The sequence below is a fragment of the Lonchura striata genome, chromosome 6 (assembly GCF_046129695.1).
Source record: "Lonchura striata isolate bLonStr1 chromosome 6, bLonStr1.mat, whole genome shotgun sequence".
Lineage (NCBI taxonomy): Eukaryota > Metazoa > Chordata > Aves > Passeriformes > Estrildidae > Lonchura > Lonchura striata.
In genome coordinates, this window is record NC_134608.1 from 67018732 (window position 1) to 67045192 (window position 26461).

General features: G+C 52.5%; 1 protein-coding gene across 1 annotated transcript in view; it reads left to right on the forward strand.

Annotated features, from left to right (window-relative positions):
- The window catches only part of LOC144246355 (uncharacterized), a 511900-nt gene extending 487228 nt beyond the window's left edge, over window positions 1-24672 (forward strand). The window contains 1 exon segment of the mRNA XM_077783740.1: window positions 23514-24672. Coding sequence (XP_077639866.1) covers window positions 23514-24606 — 1093 coding nt within the window. The 3' untranslated portion in view covers window positions 24607-24672.
- Window positions 24673-26461: the final 1789 nt, after the last annotated feature.

Genomic DNA, 26461 nt, shown 5'->3' on the forward strand with positions numbered 1-26461 from the left:
GGTTAGTGTGATATCACAGAGAGCTGTGCCACGTCACAAAGGTTTCAGTGTGAAATCATAGAGATGTCATTGTGACATCATAGGAGGTTGTATGACATCACTGAGCTGACCGTGTGGCATCACAGAGAGCTGTGTGACATCACAGAGATGTCAGAGTGACCTCACACAGATGTCTTTGTGACATAAAGTGGAGGTTGTGTGACATCACAAAGATGACCTTGTGACATGACAGAGAGCAGTGTGATATCACAGAGATGTCCATGTGACATCACAAAAAGCTGTGTGACATCACAGAGAGCTATGTGACATCACAGAGATGTCAGTGTGACATCACAGGAAGTTGTATGATATCACAGAAATATTTGTGGAACATCACAGAGGGCTTTGTGACATCACATAGCTGTCACTGTGACGTCACAAACAGCTATGTGACCTCACAGTTTCAGTGTGACCTCACAGGGTCATTGTGACATCACAGAGAGGCCGAAGGCCTGTCCCAAAGCCCTGGGGCAGGTGAGGCAGGAGAGCTGGGAGCAGCTGCCTCAGCTCCTGAAGCCCTGACAGCCCATGGGGCTACTTTGCCCAGCGCAGCTTCAGCCACTGCCCCCTTCTCACCATCCAAGGATCCTTGGTGAGCACTGCGAGGCCTCAGTCAGGCTCCACATTCTTTTGGCCTGTGCGGAACACAAGTGTGTGAAAGGCCACCCTGCTGCCACAGGGCCCAGAGGCCAAAGGCCTGTCCCACAGCACTCGGGCAGCTGAAGTGGGAGGCAGGAGAGCTGGGAGCGGCTGCCCCAGTGCCTGAAGCCCAGCCAAGTTCCAGCGACTGCGTTCCCCAGCCCCACGCTGCCTGCACGGCTTCAGCTGCTGCCCCTCCTTACCATCGAGGGATTATCCCTGACCAAGAGGAGGGCCCTCAGAACCTGGCGGCGCATCTCTGTGCACTCACTCAGCAAGTGCCTCGACAAGAGATCCATGATGCTGTCACTGCATGCGCTCAAGTCCAGGCAATGCAGGACCTGAAAGGCACAGGGCAGTGACAGGGGACCCGGCCGGCAGGAGCCCAGAACCGCACAGGGGGGGGACCAGGCAGCAGCACAGGGCGTGGGCACCGTCCCAGGCAGCTGCGGCTACGAGAGGGCAGAGAGCTGGGAGGCAGCGCCGGCCTTCAGACTCACCTCCACAAAGAATGCCATGGCAGGGAAGTTCCAGTATGGCATCTCTGTGCTGAGCAATTCAAGGAGACAGCCTGAGATGCTTTTACACAAATCGATGGATTCATTGTGCATCTCCCTGCACGGGGGGAAATGGCACTAAGATGTGGCAGCAGCTCTCTGGCCTCAGAGAGAAACAGACAACTTTCCCAGGCATCACCTTAGAAAGTCTGAGAAGATCAGAGGAAAGAATGAAAAAACATTCTTATCTTAACATGCTGCACCTGGCATTGTGAACATATGGAATATGTTACCGAGATTTGTCTACCAAAGTGTGCTTTCTTAATTAACTAATGGTGATAGTGTTTAGACTAGAAAACCAATTAAATCTACCTATATCATAACTATCTATAAGAACACTGGGTTTCTTAATAAAGATTATTATTGATCAGACTTCTGCAATACATGGAGTCAGTGATAATGATTACCTGGCCGGGGGCCCGCTCCTACAACACAAAGACCCTGAGCTGGGGGGGAAGCCCCTCCCAGGACAGACTGACGCAGTTCTTGTCTTTACCCCCCACCCTGCAGGGGGACCTGGGCCCTTTGAGATGTGGCTGCTACTGGGCAGCCTCCTCTCCCAGCCTTTCCCAGTCTGCTTGGCCGTCCCTCGTGCCTCTGGCCCACAGCCACAGGGACTGAGTGGGATACCCCAGACACAGAACACAAATGCCGGGAGCAATGGGGAGAAGGGGGTCTCACCTGGCCAGCAGACCCACGGCATAATGGTGGGTGTCAGCACAGAGCAGCGTGTCCCAGCCACGCTTGCGTTCCATTGACATCACCACATCCTCATAGTCCATTTGGCACAGCAGGGACTTCAGGGTCCTCACTGCAAACCTGAGTGCAGAGCAAAGCCCGGGTCACACTGGGAGCACTGGCTCCTGCCCTGGCCATGTGGCAGGGACAGAAGGATTGGGATAGAGCACCTGTTGGGGCTGGTGGGAAGGCTGTGCTCTTCCTGGCATCTCTTCCAGAAAATAGTGACCTCCTCTGATATCTCTTTGGTGCTGAAGAACACTTGGAAGAGCAGATGCACAAATAACTGCGGGAAATGCTCCATCACTATATCTGGGACACAGCGCTCCTGGAGGATCTTCCACATCACCACAGTTGCCTGCAAAGGACAAAGCCCCCTGAGACAGCGCTCAGTGCCGAGGTGTCCGTGTGGCAGGGCCCAAGCACGGAAGGGAGAGGCCCGGAGAGACACAGGGGGAGCACCAGGCCTGGTGGCCCTGGAGCTGCCCCGAGGCCCGCTTTCAGGCCCTGAGGCAGGGAGATGCAGTGGGGGAAGGAGGATGGAGAGCTGCTGGACAGGTGACCTTGGGGCCAGCAAAGGCCACTGGCAGAAACTCACAGTGAGGACAAAGACACCCGTTTTGTCCCCATCGGAGGTGCACGTGCTGTGCTCTGGCCAGCTCCCCAGCACATCCAGGAGTATCTGCTGTGCCAACTCTGCAGTCCAGGGTGAGCACATGATGGTCCTCCACATGGCCATGGCAGCTCTGCAGGGTTAGAGCTCTGTCTCAGGGGATCTCAGACACAGCACCATGGCCTGGGCATCTCAAGGGGCCCGGGTTGACCGACAGCTCTGCCTTTGCCCACTGCCCCTCTCCAGCAGCAGCCAGGCAGCCCAGCCCTGTGGGGACAGGCCCCTGTGGGACAACGAGGGAGCATGGCAGCAGGCTCGGGGGCTGACGTGCCAGGGCTGGCAGAGGGACCAGCCAGAGGGCCCTGGGACTCTCTGTTGGTCAGACACCTGGGACAGGCTGTGCAGGGCGATGGGTTGGGGAGCCCTGAGCCCTCTGGGCAGGTGGGCCCCGTACCTGTCACAGGATGGGGCCACACGCAGGAGTGTCATTACTGCGTCATTTGGCTGCGCTTCTGTGAGGTACAGCAGGACATTGTCCAGCCTGTGCTCAGCAGAATCATTGGCCATGAGCCACTGGTGGATGTCTCACCATGGTGTGCACCTGGAGAAGGCACAGGGAGACTTGGAAAGCTGCCAGAGTGAGCAGTGTTCCCAGTGTCCCCAGAGAAGTGTTTCCCTTCCCACCGCACTGCGATGGCCTCAAAGGCTCACAGGGCCCAGCACTGTGGCTTGGGAAGCCGTGTGACTCATGGGGGAATTGAAGCCTGGCCACAGCTGCCTACTTGCTCTGCTCTGGAAACACCCCTCTGCACAAGCAAATCCAGCAGGGCGGCACTGGTCTCATGTCCGAGGAGCTCTGAGTATGCTCTGAGCCCAGGGCCCATGGCGCTGGTCTCTTCCTGCCGAATTCTCTTGATGAATTTGCAAACGAGTTGTAGGAGAAGGGCAAGAAGCCATGGAGTGCTGCAGGCGTGCTGCTGGGCTGAGCAGTGACAGCAAGCCCAGCCCAGGTGGGGATGGCTGCAGGTACCTGCGCTGTTCTGTGGAAGCGGCCACGGGTGCGTTCCTGCTCTCGTGTGCGCTGCACGGCTGCACCTGGCAAAGAGCGAGCGCAGCCCGAGCTGAGGGGCTGCGGGAGAGGCCGGAGAACACAGCCCAGCCCTGCGCTGCCCAGGCAGGGACAGCCCTGGGATTCCCCAGGGGATGGAGCACGGCCACTGCGGGGTGTCTGCCCAGGCCCTATTCCATCCTGTCCATGGGCACGACCCCAGGGGATGGGATGGGATGGGATGGGATGGGATGGGATGGGATGGGATGGGATGGGATGGGATGGGATGGGATGGGATGGGATGGCATGGCATGGGATGGGGAAAGCTGTCTCTGTCCAAGTGGCCTGGCTCTGCCACTCACCCTCCTGCGGTGGATGGAACGGCACCACCTCTTCAGGCTGCTGTGCTGGGGCAGCTCCAGGGCCTTCTTTCTCCTCCTTCCCCCAGGCCAGCTTGGGCACGCTCGCAGGTCTGTGCTCTACGTCACTGCCTGGATTCATGGCTGCTTGTAGGAGAAGGTGGCTCAGAAAAGGTTTGAGTCAGCAAGTCCTGAACTCTGGTCTTTAGGGTCCTAGCCGCAAGGACAGGAGTCTCCTGTCAAGGATGATGCTAAGCAAACACCACAGTCTGCCCTCGAGGGCAGCTGCAGAAGAGATGCCTCGGGAAGGCCAGGGGTCACCAAGTGCTCTGGTCTGCCCGCAAGGTCACCTGCAGGAGTAACGCCTTGGGAAAGCTCTGGGTCAGCCAGGAACAAGTGGCTGTGCGAGGGCTCCTCACAGCACCACTCTGTCCTGTCCTGTCCCGTCACGTGCACTGAGCACTGTGGTGTGGCCTTGTCACTGCCAACACCTCTGCCACAGCGTGTCACAAAGGGCCCTTGGATCCCCTGTCCCGTTCCATTCCACGGTGACCATGCTGCACCGTGTCACCAAGGGCCCTTGGATCCCCTGTCCCGTTCCATTCCACGGTGACCATGCTGCACTGTGTCACCAAGGGCCCTTGCACGCACTGCCACCTGCCCTGGGGCCACCCCCAGCCCCCCAGAGTGGCCCAGGGTGGAAGGAATGCCTTGCCCCAGGTGTGTCAGACAGCCCAACAGGATCTTTAGGAAGGGCTCAGCCCATCAGCAAACGCTGCCCTGCTCTGGGGCCCGGGCAGTGCTGACAGCAGCAGGTGAGGCACAGTCCCCGCCCAAGCAGAGTTCCCCCGAGCCCTGGCAGCACCGGTGCCCGTCTCCTGCCCCAGAAACCTGTGCCCCAAAAGGGCTTCTCTGCCAGAGGGCAGCCAAAGCTGGTTTCTGTTGGAGCAGTGGTCCTGTAGAAAAGGTGTAGTCGGTCCAGTGGAAAACCCCAGCTGTGTCCTCTTGGAAACCTGTGGGAAGGCTGCCTCTCTGTGTAGAAATCCCAGGATATATCTAGGTGGGAATGTTTAGCTCTTCCCCCTGGGTGGAGCGTCTCACCATGGGCTGATGTCATTCTGAGTAACACGGTGGGTCCTTGATAAAAGCCAGGGACGTCATAAAACGGGAAAGCTGGCAGACAGAACGCACATCCAAACAATATAATTAATGCAACATTCTCCGCTTATTTGAGAGAAGATGGCAGTTTTTATACACTTCTACATAGCTTACAATTTACAAAGGCACTCTGATTGGCAAGCTAACATTTTTTATCTTTGTCTTAAGGTGGCCGAAACCTTATACTATAAACCTCTACTACTTCACACCCAGACAGCCCAGTGCTTCCCATCACACCTTAATACAATTTCTAACTGTGCCACAAATTCTTAATATCTAACTGCGTCAGAGGCTGGAAGGCCTCACAAGGCCCAAATCTGAGGCCCAGACTGGAGTAGCTCAAATCTCATTCCAAACATAAATCATGATCTCTCTCTCTCAGAAATGCTGCAATACTTGATCCCCTGTTAAACAGAAATGGCTTTTGAGGGAGTTATCTCTGAGCCATGTGGGAAACATTGATGGGCCCATTCACAGGAGATAAGGAAAACAGTCCAGAGGCAACTGCTACACAGATAGCAGTAGAAAACATCTGGCCTCTCAATCTCAGACAACAAACAAACTGTAGGTTTACTGATAAATGAAATTGGATACTGAAAGATTAAATAAACGATGGGGAAAAAACATAGATTCCATGAAAATTAAAATCTAAAAGTGAGGGTCATACATTAGAGGGGAATCTTTGGTATCAGGCATATCAGGAAGTCTGTACCGCTTAAGTGCCTCATCCAGTGTGGAAAAACAGAAGGGAAATTAGGATAAAAAGGAGGCTGCGTCCTCCAAAAATTGGAAAGACCTCAAGGGAATGCCCCATGGCCTCTCCCTTTATTTGAATAAAATAAAAGGACTCCTCTGTCTCTGTTTAGGACATCAACCTGTGGCAGCAGCTCTCTGGCCACAGAGAGAAACAACTTTCCCAGGCATTGTCCTGGGGGCAGGCTGTGAGAAGATCAGAGAAAAGAATGAGAAACAATTCTTCTCTTCACTTGCTGCACCTGCTGTTGTGAACATGTGGAATGTATTGAGATTTGTTTGCCAAAGGGTATTTTTTTAATTAGCCAATGGTGGTGGTGATTGGATTAGTGGACCAATTACGTCCAGGTGTATTATAACTGTATAAAAGCAATGGGTTTCTTAATAATTATATATAATATAATAAAGAGGTTGATCAGCCTTCTGTGAATCCTGGGGTCAATACTAATTATTACCCAGCTGGGGGCCTGTGACAATGACATAAACCTCTGGTGTTTGTGGATTAATTTTCCTGACAAGTTCTTCCCAAACTGTTCCAACGGGGATCACTCTTCCACAGAGCGCAGTCCTTCAAGGACAGCCTGCTCCAGCTCGGGTCCTCCCAGGATCACACGTCCAACCAGGAAACCTCCTCTGGGGTAGGCTCCTCTCTCCACAGGTCTGCAGGTCCCTGCCAGCAATCTGTTCCAGCACAGGCCTCCCAGGGGATCACAGCCTCCTCTCAGGCATCCTCCTGCTGGGGCATGTGCTCCTGCAGGGCTGCAGGGCAATCTCAGCATCCCTGTGCCCTCCCTGTGGTCAGGGCTCAGCTGCCTCCCCAGGGCTGCCCCAGGGCTGCAGGGCAATCTCAGCATCCCCGTGCCTGGAGCACCTCCTGCCCCTCCTGCAGGGACCTGGCTGTCTGCAGGGCTGCTCCTCTCACACATCCTCACTCCTTTCTGGACACAATTCCTTTGCTGCACTTGCTTTTCCCTTCTTCAGTGAGTTTACATATTCACAGCAATAACAGAGGCATCAGCACCATCCCTGGACGGGCCCGGCCAGGACAGTGGGCCTCTCCTGGAGCCGGCTGGCATTTGCTCTGTGGGCATGGGGGAGCTTCCAACAGCTTCTTACAGAAACCATTACTTCACCTACCAAAACCTGCCCATGCAAACCCAACAGACTTTCTTATCTAGTTCCCACCTCCTCACTACACTAAGAATTTAATTCTAGTGACGATAATCATCAAGTGGTGACCAAGAGAGAAATTTAGTATGTAAGTCTGTAGGCACTGAAGTTCACACTACAGACTAAATGAAAAAATGCCTCAAACCTACTCATCACAGAGACTAGCTGCTGGCACATTTGTGCATGTGCATTTATTCAATAAAATTCATAATTAGTTGTAATGATTAGGCTGGATAGTAATTTCGCACCAAGACCCTCCTGCATTTGGACCCAATCCCAATTGAAAAGTATTAAAATAACCATTACATTTTTGGTAAAGACACATGCCTGATCCACAGCCCACTGGAGCCACAGGTAGCACTGAATTTTAATGTTAAGGATTGGAACATACTACATTCCTGATCATGATTTAAATTGACAGCTCACTCTTACTGCTTATGTGACAACCCTCAGGTATCCATCTGACACTACAGACTGTCTTTCTCAGGTTCAACACCTGAGAGAAAAATTGAGAGAAATGAGGAAAAATTGAGAGAAATTGAGCAAAATGAGAGAAAAATTTCCCTTTCTGATATGAAATAAAGAGGAAAGCTGTCAGTCCTAACCCAGAGCTCTGCAGAAGGCTCTGTGGGGAGCGCACCTGACGTTATTGAAGCTGTGTGTTCAGCCCAGAGCCCTGGAAAGATGGGACTGGCCTGGCTGCCTCAGCCTGTTTGGCTCTGGCTCTTGCACCGTTCTGGCCCTGCTGGTACAGCACTCACTGTTTGCCCAGCTTCCCTGCCATGTGTTGTACATGTTCCTGACCCATAAATCCTGTGAGACTATTGCTGATGGAATAGGGAGGAGTCACACTTTGAAAGAATCCTCTTCAGTTCCCCTTTGTTTGAACAGAGGTAATTCAACAAATCTTTCCACAAATGCTGGAAGATATCCTCCAGTTCTACCCATGGAGATGCATATGGCCCTGAGCAGCACAAGGGCTTTGTCAGGAAGGCCACTCCTTTCCAGGCTTTCCCCAGGAGCCCCGGGTCAGTCTTTTCTTCTCTGTGCTCCCCTCTGGCTCCATTGCTACGCTGCCTCCAAATCATGAATGTGGCAGGGACAGCCAAGCAAACCACCGTGCATGTGTGCCATTGGATCTTTCCCTCCAGTTCCCACAAAGGCCATGCCAGACACTCCTGTCTGGCTTCCAGGTCTGCAATTTCCTCCTCCAAGTGCAGCTGGTGCTGCCAAAGGATTACCTCCTGCTCCTTCATCTTCTGGACAATTCCTTTATAATCCTCAGGAGAAATCCCATTCTTTCCAGAAGGCTGGTTGATGCTGAGAATGGCCATCAGCACCAGGTACCTATGGAAGATTCCTTCAGCCATGGCTGATCCTTCCCTGAAAGAGAAAGAAAGGAGGACAGAGCCAAGATCCAGACTATATTGCCTCGGGAAGAGACAGGAAAGAGGCTCGCCCCTGGCAGGAAGGCTCTGGCCAGCCCTGCAGAAAGGCTGGAGGCCAGAGGTGCTCCTCAGGGCTCGCCTGCTGCTGCCAGTTCCAGTCCAGCTGCCCAAAGAGGCTCCATGAGCACGTGGTGAGGAGGAAGAGGAGGAAGGTGTGAGACACAGGGACACAAACCTGAGCAGCCGGGTTTGAGGAGAGAGAAGCTCAGCATTGCAGATGGCAGAAGAAACCAAGCCCAGTCCCCCAAGCAGGAGGAGGAGAGGAAGGGCCCCCAAGCTGGCTGAAGGCAGACAATGGAGACCTTTCCCAGATGTTCCCAAATGGGCTGGGGGGAGGGAATACACGGCCCTGCTTTCCAGCTGCTCCCACCACTTCTGACCCTGCCACTGCCTTGAGACAAAGCCCGATGAAATCCTGCTCAGCGTGGGCAAATGAGCCCTTGAAGGGCTTAGTGTCAGGTCAAGGCTTCCTTTCCCTCCCAAAGCCTTCCCTTGGCAGCCTTGGGCAGGGGATTCATCCTCCCTCCCTCCTCCTTCCCACAGACCTGCTCGGAACCACTCCATGGGCACTTTCCATTCTCTGTGTCTGTTCTCAAGTGCATTGCCAAGCTGGGTCAGTCCTGGCTCTGTCCTGAGCTCCCAGGAGCTCACAGGCTGAGATGGCAATGCTCAGCCACACCAGGGCCCTGCCCCTGCCAGCAGCACCCCCACAAGCAGCAGCAGCAGCAGCAGCAGCAGCAGCAGCAGCAGCAGCAGCAGCAGCAGCAGCAGCAGAAGCAGCAGCAGCAGCAGCAGCAGCAGCAGCTGCAGTCGCCTCTCAGCTGTTGGTGCCCCTGCACTGCAGCCCCTCCCGCTGGCACCTACGTTCCCTCGTGGCCTTGGAGACAGTCCTGAATCCATCCATGGGGTCACAGAGCCATGGAATCCCAGAGTTCCAGGTTCCTGGAATCCTAGAGTCATTGAATCTTGAGAACCAAACTCAGAGGAGGAGGAGGAGGAGGAGGAGGAGGACAAGGAAGAGGAGGAGGAGGAGGAAGATGAGGAGGAGGAATAGGAGGAGGAAGAGAGAGAACGAGGACAAGGAGGATGATGAGGAGGATGAGGATGAGGAGGAGTATGAGGAGGAGGAGGAGAAGAAGGATGAGGAGGATGAGGACGAGGAGGAGGAGGATGAGGAGGAGAAGGAAGATGAACAGGAGGAGGAGGAGGACAAGGAGGACAATAAAGAAAAGGAGGAGGACAAGGATGAGGAGAACCACGAGGAAAAGGATGGGGAGGATGAGGATGAGCAGGATAGGGAGGACGAGGAGGAAAAGGAGAAGGAAGATGAGGAGGAGGAGAAAGAGGAGCATGAGGAGGAAGAGGAGGAGGAAGATGAGGAGGAGGAGAAAGAAGAGAATGAGGATGAAGAGGAGGACGATGAGGAGGAGGGGGATAAGGATGAGGAGGATAAGGAGGAGGACGATGTGGAGGAGGAGGAGGACAAGGATGAGGAAAAGGACAAAGATGAGGAGGACAAGGAAGACGAGGAGGACAAGGAGGAGGAGGAGGAATAGGAGGAGAAAGAGGGTGAGAATGAGGATGTGGAGGGAGATGATGAGGAGGAGGAGGATAAAGATGAGCAGGACAAGAAGGAGGAGAAGAAGGGGGAGGACTAGGATGACAAGGAGGACAATCAGGAGGAGGAGGAGAAGAAGGAGGAGGAGGAGGAGAAGGACACGGATGAGGATGAGGACGAGGACGAGGATGAGGACGAGGATGGGAACAAGAAGGAGGAAGATGAAGAGGAGGAGGAGGAGGAGGAGGAGGCGGAGAAAGGGTTGTTCAAAGAGCAGTTGAAAGAATGAGTGCTGGGAACCTGTCCCCATGGAGAACCCATCTCCAGATGTGCTCCATGCCCTTACCAATGGCCCCTGGGGAAATGGAAACCCCCCTGGCTGTGCACGGCTGCTCCCAATGTGCAAATACAGCCCTGGGCAGTGAGACTGGGACTGCCTGGGAAATTGTTCTGGGTGTGATGGCCCTGGCAGGGCCAGCCCAGAGGCTGCAGGGCTGGACCTTCATCCACTGGAATTAGTCAGGATAAATCAGAAGCAAAGGAGAGTTAGCAATACAGGAACAGGAATCCAGATTCCTCCAGGACACTTTGGTTTTTTTAACTGCTCACTGGAGCTTGGCCTTGCAAAGTGCTCCTGTCATGGGAGGAGGAACTGATGCAGATTATCAAGGGGAAAATGAAGTAATTTGGCTTAAGGATAGTGAACAAGATTGGATTATTCAACCCCATAACAGGGTAGCACAATTATTGACATTGTCAGTGTTTAAAACAATTGGGGAAAAAAGGAGGTCCACCTGAAATCACTGCTGTTGGTGGAGATAAAGGGTTTGGATCCAGCAGTTCTGATAATGGAGCCAGAGTGTGGGTCCAGAGGCCAAAAGGCCTCCCAAGGCAGCTGATGAACAGCTCCTGGGAAGGACAGCAGTGTTTGAATCCTGAAACCTGGCCAGGAATGACGGGAATGTGTCCCTGCAGCCAAGTGCTCTGTGTGAGAAGAAGTAGATATTACAGGAGATTGTTTTACACATCCTGCCAGACCAAATCCCCCTGTTTGCCCCAGTAAAAACTCGTGACCTGGGTTCCATCTAGGATGGAGCCAGGGCCAGGCTCTTGTACTGCCCAAGGTGTATCCCTTGAAGGCCTTTTAATAAATACCTGCTTTACTCCTTTAACACTGCCTAGCTCTGTTCTAGGCAGCCTCTCAAGGCATCACCACCAAACCAAGGGAACATGGACCAGGTCTGGCTGGCTCTGTCCTCTGGTGATTGTCTTAGACCATGAGCTGAATATTTTCATTTGAAAACACCATGGAGAGGGCCCAGAGATCTCCCAACGAGGGGTTCTGAGCCCTTGGGTACATGGCCAGTGCATATGGACAAAGGAGCTCTGAGCTCTTTGCTGCCGTGGTGGTTTTGCATCACAGAACTGATGTCCTGAGAGAAGCTGCTAGCAGTTTCCTCCGTGTCTGACAAAAACCAATCAGTAATTAGCTTTGAGAGCTGACAGTCTGTTAAAGCACTAAGGAAGCTGCAGACGCCTCTGTGCAGACACAAGTTAGAGATGAGAAAGCCTGGCTGGGTCTCTGTCCCTTCTGGCCCCACAGAGGTGCCGAGGCCGGCCCAGCCCCGTCTCGGCCGTGGGGCCGGGCGGCTCCTGCCGTGGGGCCGGGCCCCTTCCCAGGGAGCCGCCAGGCGCCATCGGCTGCCGGGCAGGGCAGGGGAGGCCGCGGGGCCGAGGCCGGGCCGTGGCTGCGGGTGCTGACATCTGGCCCTGCCGAGCCCTGCCCCGCCGCCAGCCCGGGCCCGGCCAGGATCCGCCGGGCCCCAGGAGCAGCCCCGGGCCGGGCCGGCTCGGCCAAGGCTCTGCCGCCCTTGGGCTTCGCCCGCAGCCGGCGGGCAGGGCAGGAGAAGCCATCGGCCCCAGCCGTGCTGCTGCTGGGCTCTGGCCTGGCTGCTGAGATCCTGGCCCTGCCCCAGCGCGGCCCAGCCTGACACAGCCCCAGCGCAGCCGCTGCAGAAACCTCCATGGCAAAACAGCTCCGGCCGCAAGCACCGAGCCCGGCCGGGCTCACGGAACCATCTGCAGCCCCGGGAGATATTGACTCTGACAGTGCTGCCATCCTCCCTCCCGTGAGAGAAAAGGACACAGGGCAGGCACACAGAGGAGCAACATGGACACACCGAGGGCAGGGAAGAGGAAGTTGAGTCCCAGATGGGAGGGATGAGGAGATGCCTTGATCTTGGGGCTGAAATCCTCTGGTAAAGCTATGGAGAAGGATGTCATTGATACATCAGACTCTCTTTTTCCCTATAAGGCATTGAAAAGTATGGGGAGATGACTTGTTTCAGCAGAGGCCTCCATGCTAAAGTGAGCAAATGTTGCAGTAGCTGTGATCCCACGAGAAGTTTGAACAGAGAAAGGGAGAACAGTGATGAGACCCTGTGCCCTCAGGGAGAGAAGAAGACCTCTGTTCCCAGAGATGAAGATGATTTCAGAAATAGATTAAGAGAACCTTTGCTCTTAAACAGCTCATCTCAAAACTAATACCCCATAATTTGGCATGGGCCATAAACACATCTGTGGGAAAAGGTGGGAAAAGATGGGGGGGAGTTCACGATTGCAGATTTCTCCAGGCAGCTGCTATTTGTAGAAGTGAAAATCCATGAGATAACTGTTGTCTTGTGGAGAAGTCTCCATAACATTAACAAGAGGCACTTCTCTCCCTAAGTGAACTGCAGAAAGACTGTTCTAGAGGTGGTAAACTGACTGAAAATTTTATGTGTTGTCTCTTTACATTGTCCGATTGTATAGACAGAGGAAGTGTTCTGAAACTTTAGTTCTGATTCTTATTGCTCTTTCTTTTAGTTTCTGTTAACAAACTTTTCTTTATACTCTTAAAGTTTTGATCCCACTTTGCCTTTCTCCTAATCCTATCTCACAGCACGAAATGAGTAAGAATATTCTAGTGAAAGCACTGGTAATAAGCCAACACAGAACCAACCACACTATTTGATGCATTGGCTGAGAAATCTCATAGTGGCAAACCAAAACCTCTACAAAAACTTCCTGATGAACTGCCCCAGACAAGAGAGAAATCAAGGCAGAGCCATGGTTTGTCAGGACTTGCTTGATCCCCATGGTGCATTTGGAGCTGAGCCCTGCAACCTCAGAGCCTGAGAGGAGATTGCACAAACCTTTCCAGGAGTTAGAGCCAGAGGAAACACCCAAAGTGTCACAAAACATTAATGGGACACACTGAGGTCCATCCCTAACACAGGCTCCTCATGGACTCTATGGAGGAGAGAACTGGAGGCCAGGATGGCACAAAAATCTCTCAGAGACTCAAAATGGCACAAATACCTCTCAGTGTGGAAAGGACAATCCAAAGTACCTCAAAAAAGTTGAGTATCTCAAAGTATTAATGAGCTCCACTGAGTGTCAATTCAAAGCACAGAAGGGACTCATTAAAACAGATAATTTGAGGCTGAGACTGCACTGTCACATAAAGTCTGTATCAAAAGGGAAACACCAAGTACCTTACAAGAACTGAAGTACCTTGAAGCATTAATGAGCCCACTGAGTGTTGTTACTGACAAAGACTATCCAGGGACTAATTACAGCAGATTATTGGAGGCCAGGATTGCACAAACCTAACAGAGACTCCAAGGCAAAAGCAAAAGCCAAAGTCCTTTGAAAAACCTTCAGACCCTGGCAGCATGAAGGAGCCCCCAGGGCCATTCCTGACCAAGGCTCCCCAGGGACTCCTTCCAGCAGATCCTTGAGGCCATTGGGATGTGGGCTAGGTGGGGATGCTGAGGGAAGGACCAGGGGGTGACAGTGCCCAGCCTGGCTGGGGCTGTGCCAGGAGGCCCCAGGGCCTCAGGACAAGGTGTCTCCTCACAGCCCTTGGTGGCACAGACCCTGCTGTGCCCCAGGGCACCAAGACTTGGCTTCTCTTTGTCCCCACCTGCCATCAGTGCCTCCAGTTCTCTGCTCTGCCTGGGGCCTGGGGACACTTTCTGTCTAGGTTCGACAAGACAGGAATCTGCGAAGGAGGGCTAAAGCCTCCTGTGCAATGGAGAACGTAAACCCCCTCCCTCCGAATTACTAGGAGTTTTAAATCAAAAGGCTCTCAGGCAAAGATATGGGAATGGGAGCAACAATTCTTTACTAGGAGAAAACTAGACAACAATTTAAAAAGGCAAATGCAATCGGTACAAACAAAACCAGTGAAAAAGTCCAGAACCTGAGGATTCGGGGTGCCAGTAGCAGTCCTGCTGGGACAATTGCTCCCCTTGCAGTGGTTGATGAATTGCAGCTGCAGTGGTGATCTTTTGAAGGGTATAGTTTTCCTCTGAAGATCTGGTGGCAGTGGGGCCGGTCTTCCTCTGTGCCGGGGTTGCCTCCGAGCTCCGCCGCCGTCGCCTCAGTGCGCTCCGGCTGCTTCGCTGCGAGTGCCGCCAAAGAGAGCTGCTTCTCTGGCAATCCCCCAAAGTAAAGAGCTGCTCTGTCCCCAAAAAGATACCCCCTTATATCCAATAAAAGAGTGCTTGGCTTCCCCCCTCTGGGTGGAACATCTCACATTAGGATGGTGTTACGTTACCAGCCCTGCATTGAATCAGTCAATGGCCCACTAACAAACCATTACCTCTTAGGAGCAAAACCGGTTCTTGGAAAAGATAACAAACCTGCCCAACAGGTTTGCCTTCAACAGATGGCAAATAGAATACAAGCTTATCTTACAACCCAGGACATTATCCACCCCTTATTCTATTTCCATCTGCACACCATGAAATCTTACACCCAGTTCTCACTTAAGACCAAGTTTCCCTATGGTACACAGCGGGTCTCCCCATCTTTCTGCATTACCCACCAAGTGTAACCAGGTCCTTGAGCAAAGACAATCCCACAAATGGGTTGGTCTTTGCCTGAGGTGGGATTAATCCAAACAGTTTTCCCTAAAATACCTTTCATATGTACTACAGGGACCTTATCTCCATCTACTGTGTGTAAGGGTTCTGACTGGGCAGGGCCAGCTCGATTGACAGACCCTCGGGTGTTGACCATCCAGGTTGCTTTTGCCAGGTTAATTTCCCAGTTTCTAAATGTTCCTCCACCAAGTGCCTTTAGGGTAGTCTTCAGGAGTCCGTTGCACCGTTCAACTTTGCCGGCAGCTGGAGCATGATAGGGAATATGATATATCCATTCGATACCATGTTCTCTGGCCCAGGTGTTGATAAGGCTGTTCTTGAAATGGGTGCCGTTGTTAGACTCAATTCTCTCAGGTGTGCCGTGTCTCCACAGGACTTGCTTTTCCAAGCCTAAGATGGTGTTCCGGGCAGTGGCATGAGGTACAGGGAAAGTCTCCAGCCATCCAGTGGTGGCTTCCACCATGGTCAGCACGTAGCGCTTGCCTTGGCGTGTCTGGGGCAGTGTGATGTAGTCAATCTGCCAGGCCTCCCCATACTTGTACTTGGACCACCGCCCACCATACCATAGGGGCTTCACTCTCTTGGCCTGTTTGATGGCAGCACACGTCTCACAGTCATGGATAACCTGAGAAACACTGTCCATGGTTAGATCCACCCCTCGGTCTCGTGCCCACTTGTAGGTGGCATCTCTGCCCTGATGACCTGAGGCATCATGAGCCCATCGAGCCAGGAACAACTCCCCCTTATGGTGCCAATCTAAGTCTATCTTTGACACCTCTATTTTTGCTGCCTGATCTACCTGCTCGTTGTTTCGGTGCTCCTCATTAGCCCGACTTTTGGGGACATGGGCATCTACATGACGGACTTGCACCGTTAGCTTTTCCACCCGAGAGGCAATGTCTTTCCATATATCAGCAGCCCAGATTGGCTTTCCTCTACGTTGCCAGTTGGCCTTCCTCCACCTTCCCAGCCAGCCCCACAGAGCATTGGCTACCATCCACGAATCAGTACAAAGGTAGAGCTTTGGCCACTTCTCCCTTTCAGCAATGTCCAGAGCCAGCTGAACGGCCTTGAGTTCAGCGAGTTGGCTCGATCCACCTTCTCCTTTGGTAGCTTGTGCAACTTGGCGTGTGGGGCTCCATACAGCTGCTTTCCACTTCCGGTTCATCCCTACAATGCAACAGGAACCGTCAGTGAAAAGAGCATAGCAGGTCTCCTCTGCTGGTAGTTGGTTGTATGGTAGAGCTTCTTCAGCCCTTGCCAATTGTACCTGCTCCTCATCATCAGTGAGACCAAAGTTTTCACCTTCTGGCCAGTTCGTAATTATCTCCAAAATCCCAGGGCGATTCAGGTTTCCAATACGGGCGCATTGAGTGATGAGGGCAATCCATTTGCTCCATGTGGCGCCAGTGGCATGGTGGGTAGTAGGAACCTTTCCTTTAAACATCCACCCCAGCATCGGTAGTCGGGGTGCCAGGAGGAGTTGTGTTTCTGTGCCAATTACCTCCGAGGCGGCTTGAACTCCTTCAAAGGCAGCCAAGATTTCCTTCTCTGTGGGAGTGTAGTTGGCTTCAGACCCTCTGTAACTTCGGCTCCAGAATCCCAGTGGTCGGCCTCGAGTCTCCCCAGGCATTTTCTGCCAAAGGCTCCAGGACAACCCATGGTTCCCGGCTGCAGAGTAGAGCACATTCTTGACCTCTGGTCCCGTCCTGACTGGGCCAAGGGCTACAGCATGAGCGATCTCCTGCTTGATCTGGGTGAAAGCTGGTTGCTGCTCAGGGCCCCAGTGGAAATCATTCTTCTTTTGGGTAACCAGATAAAGAGGGCTCACAATCTGGCTATACTCAGGAATGTGCATTCTCCAGAAACCTATGGCACCTAGGAAAGCTTGTGTTTCCTTTTTGCTGGTTGGTGGGGACATAGCTGTGATCTTGTTGATGACCTCAGTGGGAATCTGGCGCCGTCCGTCTTGCCATTTCACTCCCAGGAACTGGATTTCTCGGGCAGGTCCCTTGACTTTGCTCTTCTTGATGGCGAAGCCAGCTTCTAGTAGTATCTGGATGATCCTCTCATTTTCTCAAACACTTCTGCCGCTGTGCTCCCCCACACAATGATGTCATCAATGTATTGCAGGTGTTCTGGAGCCTCACCCTTTGCTAGTGCAGTCTGGATCAGCCCATGGCAGATGGTGGGGCTGTGTTTCCACCCCTGGGGCAGTCGGTTCCAGGTGTACTGCACGCCCCTCCAGGTGAAAGAGAACTGAGGCATGCATTCTGCTGCCAGAGGAATGGAGAAAAACGCATTAGCAATATCAATGGTGGCATACCACTTTGCTGCCTTGGACTCCAGCTCGTACTGGAGTTCCAGCATATCCGGTACAGCAGCGCTCAGCGGTGGAGTCACTTCATTTAAGCCACGATAGTCCACAGTCAATCTCCATTCTTGGTCAGATTTGCGCACAGGCCAGATGGGGCTGTTGAAGGGTGAGTGGGTTTTGCTGACCACCCCTTGGCTCTCCAGCTCCCGAATCATTTTGTGGATGGGGATCACGGCATCTCGATCCGTCCGATACTGCCGGCGGTGCACTGTCGAGGTCGCAATTGGCACGCGTTGTTCTTCCACCCTTAGGAGTCCTACTGCAGAGGGGTTTTCTGACAGTCCAGGCAAGGTGTTCAATTGCTTAATGTCTTCTGCCTCTACAGCGGCTATTCCAAAAGCCCACCTGAGTCCCTTTGGGTCTTTGTAATATCCGTTCCGGAGGAAGTCTATGCCTAGGATACACGGAGCATCTGGGCCAGTCACTATAGGATGTTTCTTCCACTCCTTCCCAGTCAGGCTCACCTCGGCTTCCACCAGAGTCAATTGTTGTGATCCCCCTGTCACACCAGCAATGGAAACAGGCTCTGCCCCCACATGTCCCGATGGTATCAGAGTACACTGTGCACCAGTATCAACTAAAGCATCATATCTTTGTGGCTCTGATGTGCCAGGCCATCGGATCCACACTGTCCAGAAGATCCGGTTTTCCCGTGCCTCTCCCTGGCTAGAGACAGGGCCCCTCTAACACTGGTTATCATTCCTTCCCTGGGCATACATACTAGAGGTCCCTTCAAGGGGGTCTGACAGATCATACCCACAAGCTTGGTCATGGGAGGTTGAGGCTACCTTCACTTTGGTGGCACTCCCCTGGTTAGAGTTTCCCTCCTTAAGTTGACAGACCCATGCTGCCAGGACAGAAGTGGGTTTCCCATCCCACCTCCCCATGTCTTCCCCATGGTCACGCAGGAAGAACCACAGATTAGCCCTTGGGGTGTACCCTCTCTCTCTAGCTGGGGATTGTTGGGCGCTGATTCTGGGGCCTGTGACTCTCATGGGTGCTGTATTAACCTTCCTTATATCCTCCCTCATCTCCTCTTTAAACTCCTTAATCACAGCTGAGATATGAGCCTGCATTGGGCCATTAATCATACTCTCATAATTCCTAAGTTTGTTGGCAACAGAACCTATTGTCTCCCGGTGGGTGTCAGCATTGATCGTTGCAATGAAGGTGGCGTATTGAGATGGCCCAAGATTTGCCAGACTCCACAGCATTTGTCCCGTACACCTGACCTTGTCAGGATCATTATTGTGTCGTCCATCCCTCCCAAAGAGTACCTCCAATACTGCCACTTCTCTCAGCTGTTGGATCCCTTCCTCGAGGGTCTTCCAGCGCATTCTATGATGGTGCTCTTGCATTCTCTCTCTGTGGATAAACCTCTCCCTGACACTCATTAAGAGCCGCTCCCAGAGAGAAAGGGACCCTGGTTCCCTTACAAAAACCTGATTTATACCCGAGTCCTGGGTCAAGGGTCCCAAGTTCTTTGCTTCACCACCGTCCAGCTGCACGCCTGTACCCATAAGATCCCAAACCCGGAGTAGCCAGGTAGCATAAGCCTCACGCCCTCGTCGCACAATGTCTTTATGCAGATTGCGAAGACTTTCGTACGTCAGGGACTCGGTGATGATAGCAATCTCTGGCTCCCCTGTGGGTTGTGAGGTTCCTCCATTCCTGTCCCTATCTGCAGGGTGCTCTGCTTTCACCTTAGACTTCCTTGTTTCTACCGGGGCCACTGCTGCTGACCGTGACTGCCCTTGTGGTTCAGCTGGAACCTGGACAGTTGTAACATTAGTGGGTTCCACAGCTGTACTATTAGACTGTCCCTCCTCAAGGCAAAGGGCCGGTTTCTCACCAGCTGGGGAAATGTACTCCTTCAGCATCTCTCGTATCTCCTTAACCAGAACCCTCACCCAATCTGGGCGGTTCATTTCTGAGGTGGGCTGTGGGGCAGGGTCAGGCTCTGGAGCAGCAGCATCTCGAGTCTGTGGTGTAGGTGTGAGGGTAGTTATCCAGGTTAATCTTCCCTTATCTCTGAATGCTAAATATAACAGGACTATCAGCAACACCACCCATTGTATGGTATCATTAGCACTTATAAAGGATCTTAACCCTTTGAGAACTGGTGGAGCAGACCCAAAAAGATGGTTAAAAGGTTGAGAGAAAGTTTGCCTAGGTGCTATTTCCTCACAGTAGGTACCGTTATTAAAGTAACCCCAAAAACATACAGTTAACGTGTGATAGCTATGAATCCATGTACCTGCCTTCCAGAGGAAATTAAAGATCCATTAATTCCTCACCCAATTAACCCAGAAGCCAAACTTGATAACAGACACCGTAGCCTTAGTTATAGGACCCATTTTTAGATAAGGGTCTGCAAATGGGAAAAGTATAGCTACGATCACATGCCACCCAAACTAAGGTAAACTAGACCACATGGTGATGCTGAAGATGTTTTTACACACAACAAAACCAAATTACTTAAGAACTGTTAATCCTTTTTCTCTCTCAATGCCCTCGGGCCCCACGTTGGGCGCCAAATTCTGTCTTGGTTAGACAAGACAGGAGTCTGTGAAAGAGGGCAAACCTCCCTCCCTCTGAATTACCAGGATCTTTAAATTAAAAGGCTCTCAGGCAAAGATATGGGAGTGGGAGTAACAATTCTTTACTAGGAGAAAACTGGACAACAATTTAAAAAAGGCAAATGCAATCGGTACAAACAAAACCAGTGAAAGAAAAAGTCTAGAACCTGAGGAATGCCAGTATCAGGTTTGCTGGGACAATTGCTTTCCCTTGCAATAGTTGATGAGTTGCAGCTGAAGTGGTGATCTTTAGAAGGGTATAATTTTCCTCTGAAGATCTGGTGGCAGTGGGGGCCGGTCTTCCTCTGCGCCGGGGTTGCCTCTGAGCTCCGCTGCCGTCGCCTCTGCGCGCTGGCTGCTTCGCTGCGAGTGCCGCCGAAGAGAGAGAGAGCGAGAGCTGCTTTTCTGGGAATCCCGCGAAGAGAGAGAGAGCGCTGCTTCTCTCGGAGTCCCGCGAAGAAGAGAGAGAGCTGCTTCCCCCCTCTGGGTGGGACCCCTCACGGTGTTACATTTTTTCAGCCCTTCATTAAATCAGTCAATGGTGTATAAACAAACCATTGCCTCTACAGGACAAACCATTGTCTCTGAGAGAGATAACAAAAACCTGTCCAACCGGTTCGCCTTCGACAGATGTCAAATGGAATACAAGCTTATCTTACAACCCAGGACACCTTCCCAGACATTTGACACAAAGGTACAGCAGCAATAGCCTCTGTATCACCTTTTACAATATTACAATGCCACCATCAAATTCATTCCTAGTCAATTACAATCAGAGTAGGAAGAAAAAGAAATTAGTTTATTTCAAACCTACCCCCCACAGCTCCTAACAGTGATTGAACAAGTGATACCAGCTCAACTTTCCCATTTATTCCCTTAACAATGAAAACATTCCTTTACAATTTTCCACCCTTAGGTGTAAGATTCAGAGTGGATGGAGAGGCCCCTGTGTCCATCAGGAGAGGCCTCCTCTGGATGCAGACCCAGCCTGAATGTTCTCCAGGGCTCCAGTGTGGTGGGTCCCCGGTGGGATGGGAGCTCAGAGAGCCCTGACAATCCATGTCCATGCAGGGGTGGACTTGCTCCTGCTGAGGGTGCTGCTGTCTGTGCTTGCAGTGTCCTTGTGGGCTGCAGCTGGAGCCCTGACTCCTTCCCAGGGGCTGTTTGGGTGGGCTCTGCCCTGGCCAGGAGGGCAATGCCTCTGCCAGGTGCTTGTGGCCAACCCCGTCATGCCCTGGGTGCTGGGGCCCCCTTGGGCCCTGGGGTTGATCCCTCAGGGCTGTGGGAACTCTGCCATGGCCTTTGCCTTCAGCTTGGCCTTTTGCTCATCCCTTCTTGCCTTCAGCTGCTGTGCCTTTGTGCCCAAGTGCTGCAGGGCTTCTTGTGCCACTCCTGCAGCCCCGGTCACTGCCTGTGGGTGCTCATCCTCTGAGAGCTGCTGAGCTTTCTGCAAAACCTTTCCTTTCTGCAGGGACCCAAACCAAATCCTGAACAGCAAATCCTGATCCTTCATGTGCACTCTGCATTTCCCAGCTGTTCCTTTGTGTTCCCCCTTGTGCTCAGGGTCCCTGCCCAGCCCGTGCGGCAGAGCCGGTGCCTGTCCTGCCGCAGTGTCCAAAGGCGGCCCCCCCGGCGGGCAGGGCCGGCAGCTCCCCGGGGCCGGGCAGCGGCCGGGGCGTCCCGCAGCCTCCTGGGGGCCGGGGGCCACTGCCGGCCCTGCCCGGGGCTGGTGGGGTCAGGCAGCGCCCGGCGCTGAGCCCCGGCTGCCCCACAGCCCCGGCCCGGCCCCGCAGCTCCCCACAGGCCCCAGCCCGTGCTCCCGGTGCCGCACCTCTGCGCCCGGTGCTGCCACCGCAGAGAAACCCCTGGCATCCTGACCTCCTGCTTTTCCTCTCCTGGAAACCGGGGATGGAAAGGATCTGGATCAGCTGGAAAATGTGAGGATAAGACCCTGCTGGAAAACATCTCAGTCCTCTATATTTTTCTCTTTCTCCTCTTTTCCATCATCCTTTTTCTTACCACAGATTCCTCCTGCTGCTTCTTGCCTGAACCATATTCCTGCACACTCCTCTTCACAGATCCCTTCCCAGCACACCAACCCCATCCATCCCCTGTTGTCCAAATCCCTTCTCCCCTTCCCTTATTACCCCCCTGGGTGTCCATGTCCTTAATTACCTCTGGGGGAATATGCAAACTACCTCAGCATTCTCCCAGGGGACCCTTCAGAGACATTTTGGGATCATCATCCTTTTGGCCAGGACCCCTCCCTGGCTTTCCCTTTTCTCCCCTCCATAGGTGCCCTGCCATGTTCAGTCCCCAAAGATCCCAGGGCACTCACTGATGAGATTTTCAGTGCTCTCTCCCTGCTGACTCTTCACAGACCCCCTGATGTGTCACTCGCCTGTCTCCTGGTCACTCCCGGGTCCCAAATCAATCCCCGGTGCTGCCGCCAGCCAAGGGAGCCGATCACCCAAAGTGGGTGAGGCACCTTCAGCTGCACTCCCTGCCCGCCCCGGAGGGTGGAAGGAATTTGGGATGAACCCCAGGGTTTGCAGGAAAATTGACATCACCAGACGATTCTGTCCACAAAGAATACAGAGGAGTACTGTAAAACTAATTTCATTTCTAAAACTGGGAGAGGCCATGGGACATTTCCCATGGGATCTCTCCAATTGTTGAAGGACACAGCCCTCCTTTTCATCCTAATTCTCCTGGCCACATCTCACTCTCTCTTTCCTCATTGGCTGAAGTACTTGAGAGCTACCGATATCCCAGTCCACCTACTACATACACCATTAATATGCACCCCACTTTCATATAGCAAACGATATTAATGGCTCTGTTAAGTCTTTGTTGTTCTTCTGGAAGTTCATGAATAGAGCAGGACCTTGGCTGAGCAGCAGTCTGTGTCATCAATTAATAAAATTTTCTGAAACCGATGTCTTCTCCTGTCACTTCCTTACATAAAAAAGTTGCCTGGCCCTATCTCTGAGCAGCTTCAGAGCATCTGTTTGTAAAGACACTTTCCTGTGGTTCCTTCCATGGGGTCCCCCGTTTGTGGGACATCCCCCCTGGAGCAGGGTGTCCCCTCTGTGCTGCAGCCCCAGGGCTGAATGTTGGTGCTTTATTTTTTTTTAGGGGCTGAATCTTTATGTTTTGGAGGAATTTTTTGCTGAATCTTGATGTTTGGGGAGGTTTTGATCTGTGTCTTAAAAGTTTGGAGGATTTTTATGCTGAACCTTGGTGTTTTGGAGGTTCTTATAGACACACGATGCCCAATGACTTTGTGAGATGAAGTGGGGACAGGAGGAACTCCCAGTCCAAGATGCTCTGTTCTTTTTTTTTCCCCCAGACCAGGATTTTTCATTCCCGGGGAGGAATGAAAATGGAGGAAATGGAGGAGGAGGAAAAGCCCTGGAGATCCCGCACAAGGAGTGGCAGCAAACCCAGCCCAGGGAGCTGCAGGGAGGAAAGAGCCCCCCTGAGCCAGGAAGGCGGGCAGAGATCCAGCCAGAGCTCAGAGCTGGTGGAGAAACCTCGTGGCAGGGAGAAGCCCCACAAGTGCTTGGAATGTGGGAAGGGTTTCAGCCGGAGCTCCCACCTGATCGAGCACCAGAGGATCCACACTGGGGAGAGGCCCTACGAGTGTGAGGAATGTGGGAAGTGTTTCCGCTGGAGCTCCAGCCTGAGACTTCACCAGAGATTCCACACCGGGGAGAGGCACTTTGAGTGTGGGGAGTGTGGGAGGAGCTTCAGCCAGAACTCCATTCTGATCCAACATCAGAGGATCCACACTGGGGAAAAGCCCTTTGAGTGTGGGGAATGTGGGAAGAGCTTCAGCCAGAGGAGCAGCCTGATGCAGCACTCGGTAATCCACACTGGGGAAAAGCCCTTTGAGTGTGGGAAATGTGGGATGAGCTTCAGCCAGAAGGGCCACCTGATGCAACACCAGAGGATCCACACTGGGGAAAAGCCCTTTGAGTGTGGGAAATGTGGGATGAGCTTCAGCCAGAAGGGCTACCTGATGCAACACCAGAGGATGCACACTGGGGAAAAACCCTATGAGTGTGGGGAATGTGGGAAGAGCTTCAGGCACAGCTCTGGCCTGAGGAGACACGAGAGGATCCACACTGGAGAAAAGCCCTACGAGTGTGGGGTGTGTGGGATGAGTTTCAGCCTCAACTCCCAGCTTACGGAACACAAAAAGATCCATACTGGGGAAAAGCCCTACAAGTGTGGGGAATGTGGGAAGAGTTTCAGAGAAAGCTCAGCCCTGATTCGGCACCAGGTGATCCACACTGGGGAACGGCCCTACACCTGCTTGGAATGTGGGAAGAGCTATGGGTGGCACTCAGACCTGAGAAAGCACCAGCGCATCCACAGCGGGGAGAAGCCCTACGAGTGCTCCCAGTGTGGGAAGAGGTTTCAGATCAGCTCCAGTCTCCTCGTACATCAGCGGAGTCACACAGAGGAGAGGCCCTACCGCTGCCCCGACTGCGGGAAGGGCTTCAAGCACAACTCCAATCTCACTGTGCACCGGCGCATCCACACTGGGGAGAGGCCCTACGAGTGTGGGAAGTGTGGGAAGAGCTTCTCACAGAGATCAGCCTTGATCAAACACCAAAGGAGGCGCCACTAAGGGGGGAAGCCCTGTGAGCTCCCCAAGGGTGGGAAGAGCTTCTTATGCTCCTCCCAGCTCCATTCCCTATGGGAGGATCCACGTTGGATGATCCTCAGTGACCTTCATTGGGCAGTCTTGGTGATCTATGGGCCTGGTTATCTGTGTTGGGAAGACTCTTGACTGGGAGGCTCCACATCTTCCTCGTTCCCTGTGGGCACCTAGATAAACCCAGTGGCAGGAACATCCATTGGGGCACAGACCAACAATGGGAATTCCTTGGGGAGAGCAGATTTAATGACTTCCAACTCCATAAAATCTTTTGCATTCAATCCTATCTTCTGGTGGCCTCAAGGAATACTGAATGGTCTTGGAGGTATGTCCTAGGTTGACTATATGATGTTTGTATCTCCAGTTGTCTGTTCTGTTTATAGTGAATTATAATTTTTGCACCTTTAAGACTTGTTCCGAGAGCAAAGGAGGGAGAGAAGGGCAGAGTTTGTTTTCAGAAACTGCACTCACTCCTCCACATTCCTGCTCCTGGGCCAGGTTGTCTGCAGATGGACAGACAGAGGTACAGATCTCTCCTTTGCTGTTAATTAGTTTTAGCTAGCTGTGGCAGAGAAGTTCCCTGGACTGTGGCTGCTTTTCCCTTTTCTTTGGACCTGTTTAAACCTGCTCTGGCCTGAACACCCAGAAGAGCACCGGCAGCTCACACCTGTGGCCCAGCGGGCCAGGCCTGGACTGTGGCATTTCCAGCACCGGAGGGACTGATAAGAGACTGAGGGAGCTGAGCTACAACCCACGGAGGGACTTCCTGAGTTTGTCTCTCTTTTAGAGCAGCAAGAGGTTTTATTGTTTAATATTGTTTAGGTTTTATTCTTTAAAAAACAGTTTTTTCCACTGTTCTCCAAGGAGATACTTTTCCCAAACTGGCTGGGGGAGGAGCCAATTGAATCTGCTTTCCAGAGGAATCCCTTTGGAGGTTCTCTCCCAAATTTGCTCTGAACCAGGACAAGGTCTTTTCCAACTTCAGGGATTCCACGATTTTGATTTCCTATTGCCCAAGGGTGTCTTCTGCAGCCAGATGGTGGAAAAACTGGGGAAAAGACCAAGATTTTGGAGACAGTGGGTTAGAAACTCCACCAAAAAGGTTCTTCCCTCCCCCCAAGCACGTGGATCCTCAGCCGTCATGGACATGGAAGTCTTTTTCTTTTGGCCTTGATTTTGTTTTCATTTCTCTTTATCCCTTTAAAATATCCAATATTGAAGTAAAAATAGACATTGAACTAAGTTAGTGGATGTGGTCATGGTAGGACACAGACATGGTGGGACACGTGTAAGAATGTGCCCTCTGTTGACAGAGTAAACAAGTTAACCTTTTGTTCCCTTAAAAAGGACAAAAGGCCAGGTGTTTCTCTCCTCAATTTGGTTGAAAGACACCTCATAGGACCTTGGGGACTTCACCTCAAACTTAAGGGTAGCTAATTGGACAGGAGCCAAAAAGTCCCACCTAAGCAATTCCCTAGAAAAGAAGAGAACAAAAGAAGTTAATTGCTTTTGTGAAGTGTTTTAGCAAGAGCAAGAACCTCTTGCCCTGACTTGGCTTTTCTCTGTAAAAAGCTTTTTTATTTTTGCCTTTTATTAAAACTTTTTATTCCCAACACTGTCACATGAGCCATCCTGCTTGTTTTATGCCACCTGAGGTAGCTGAGCTATCAAGGGTATAATGCGTATCTCTGAGAGCTTATAAGACCAGGCTCAAAAAGAGAAAAAGCATTAGACATGGAGAGTGACATGGGCACGCATGGACATGGAGGGGGACAGGGCCATCCCTAGGGACATGGGGAGACACAGGCATGGATGGAGACATGGG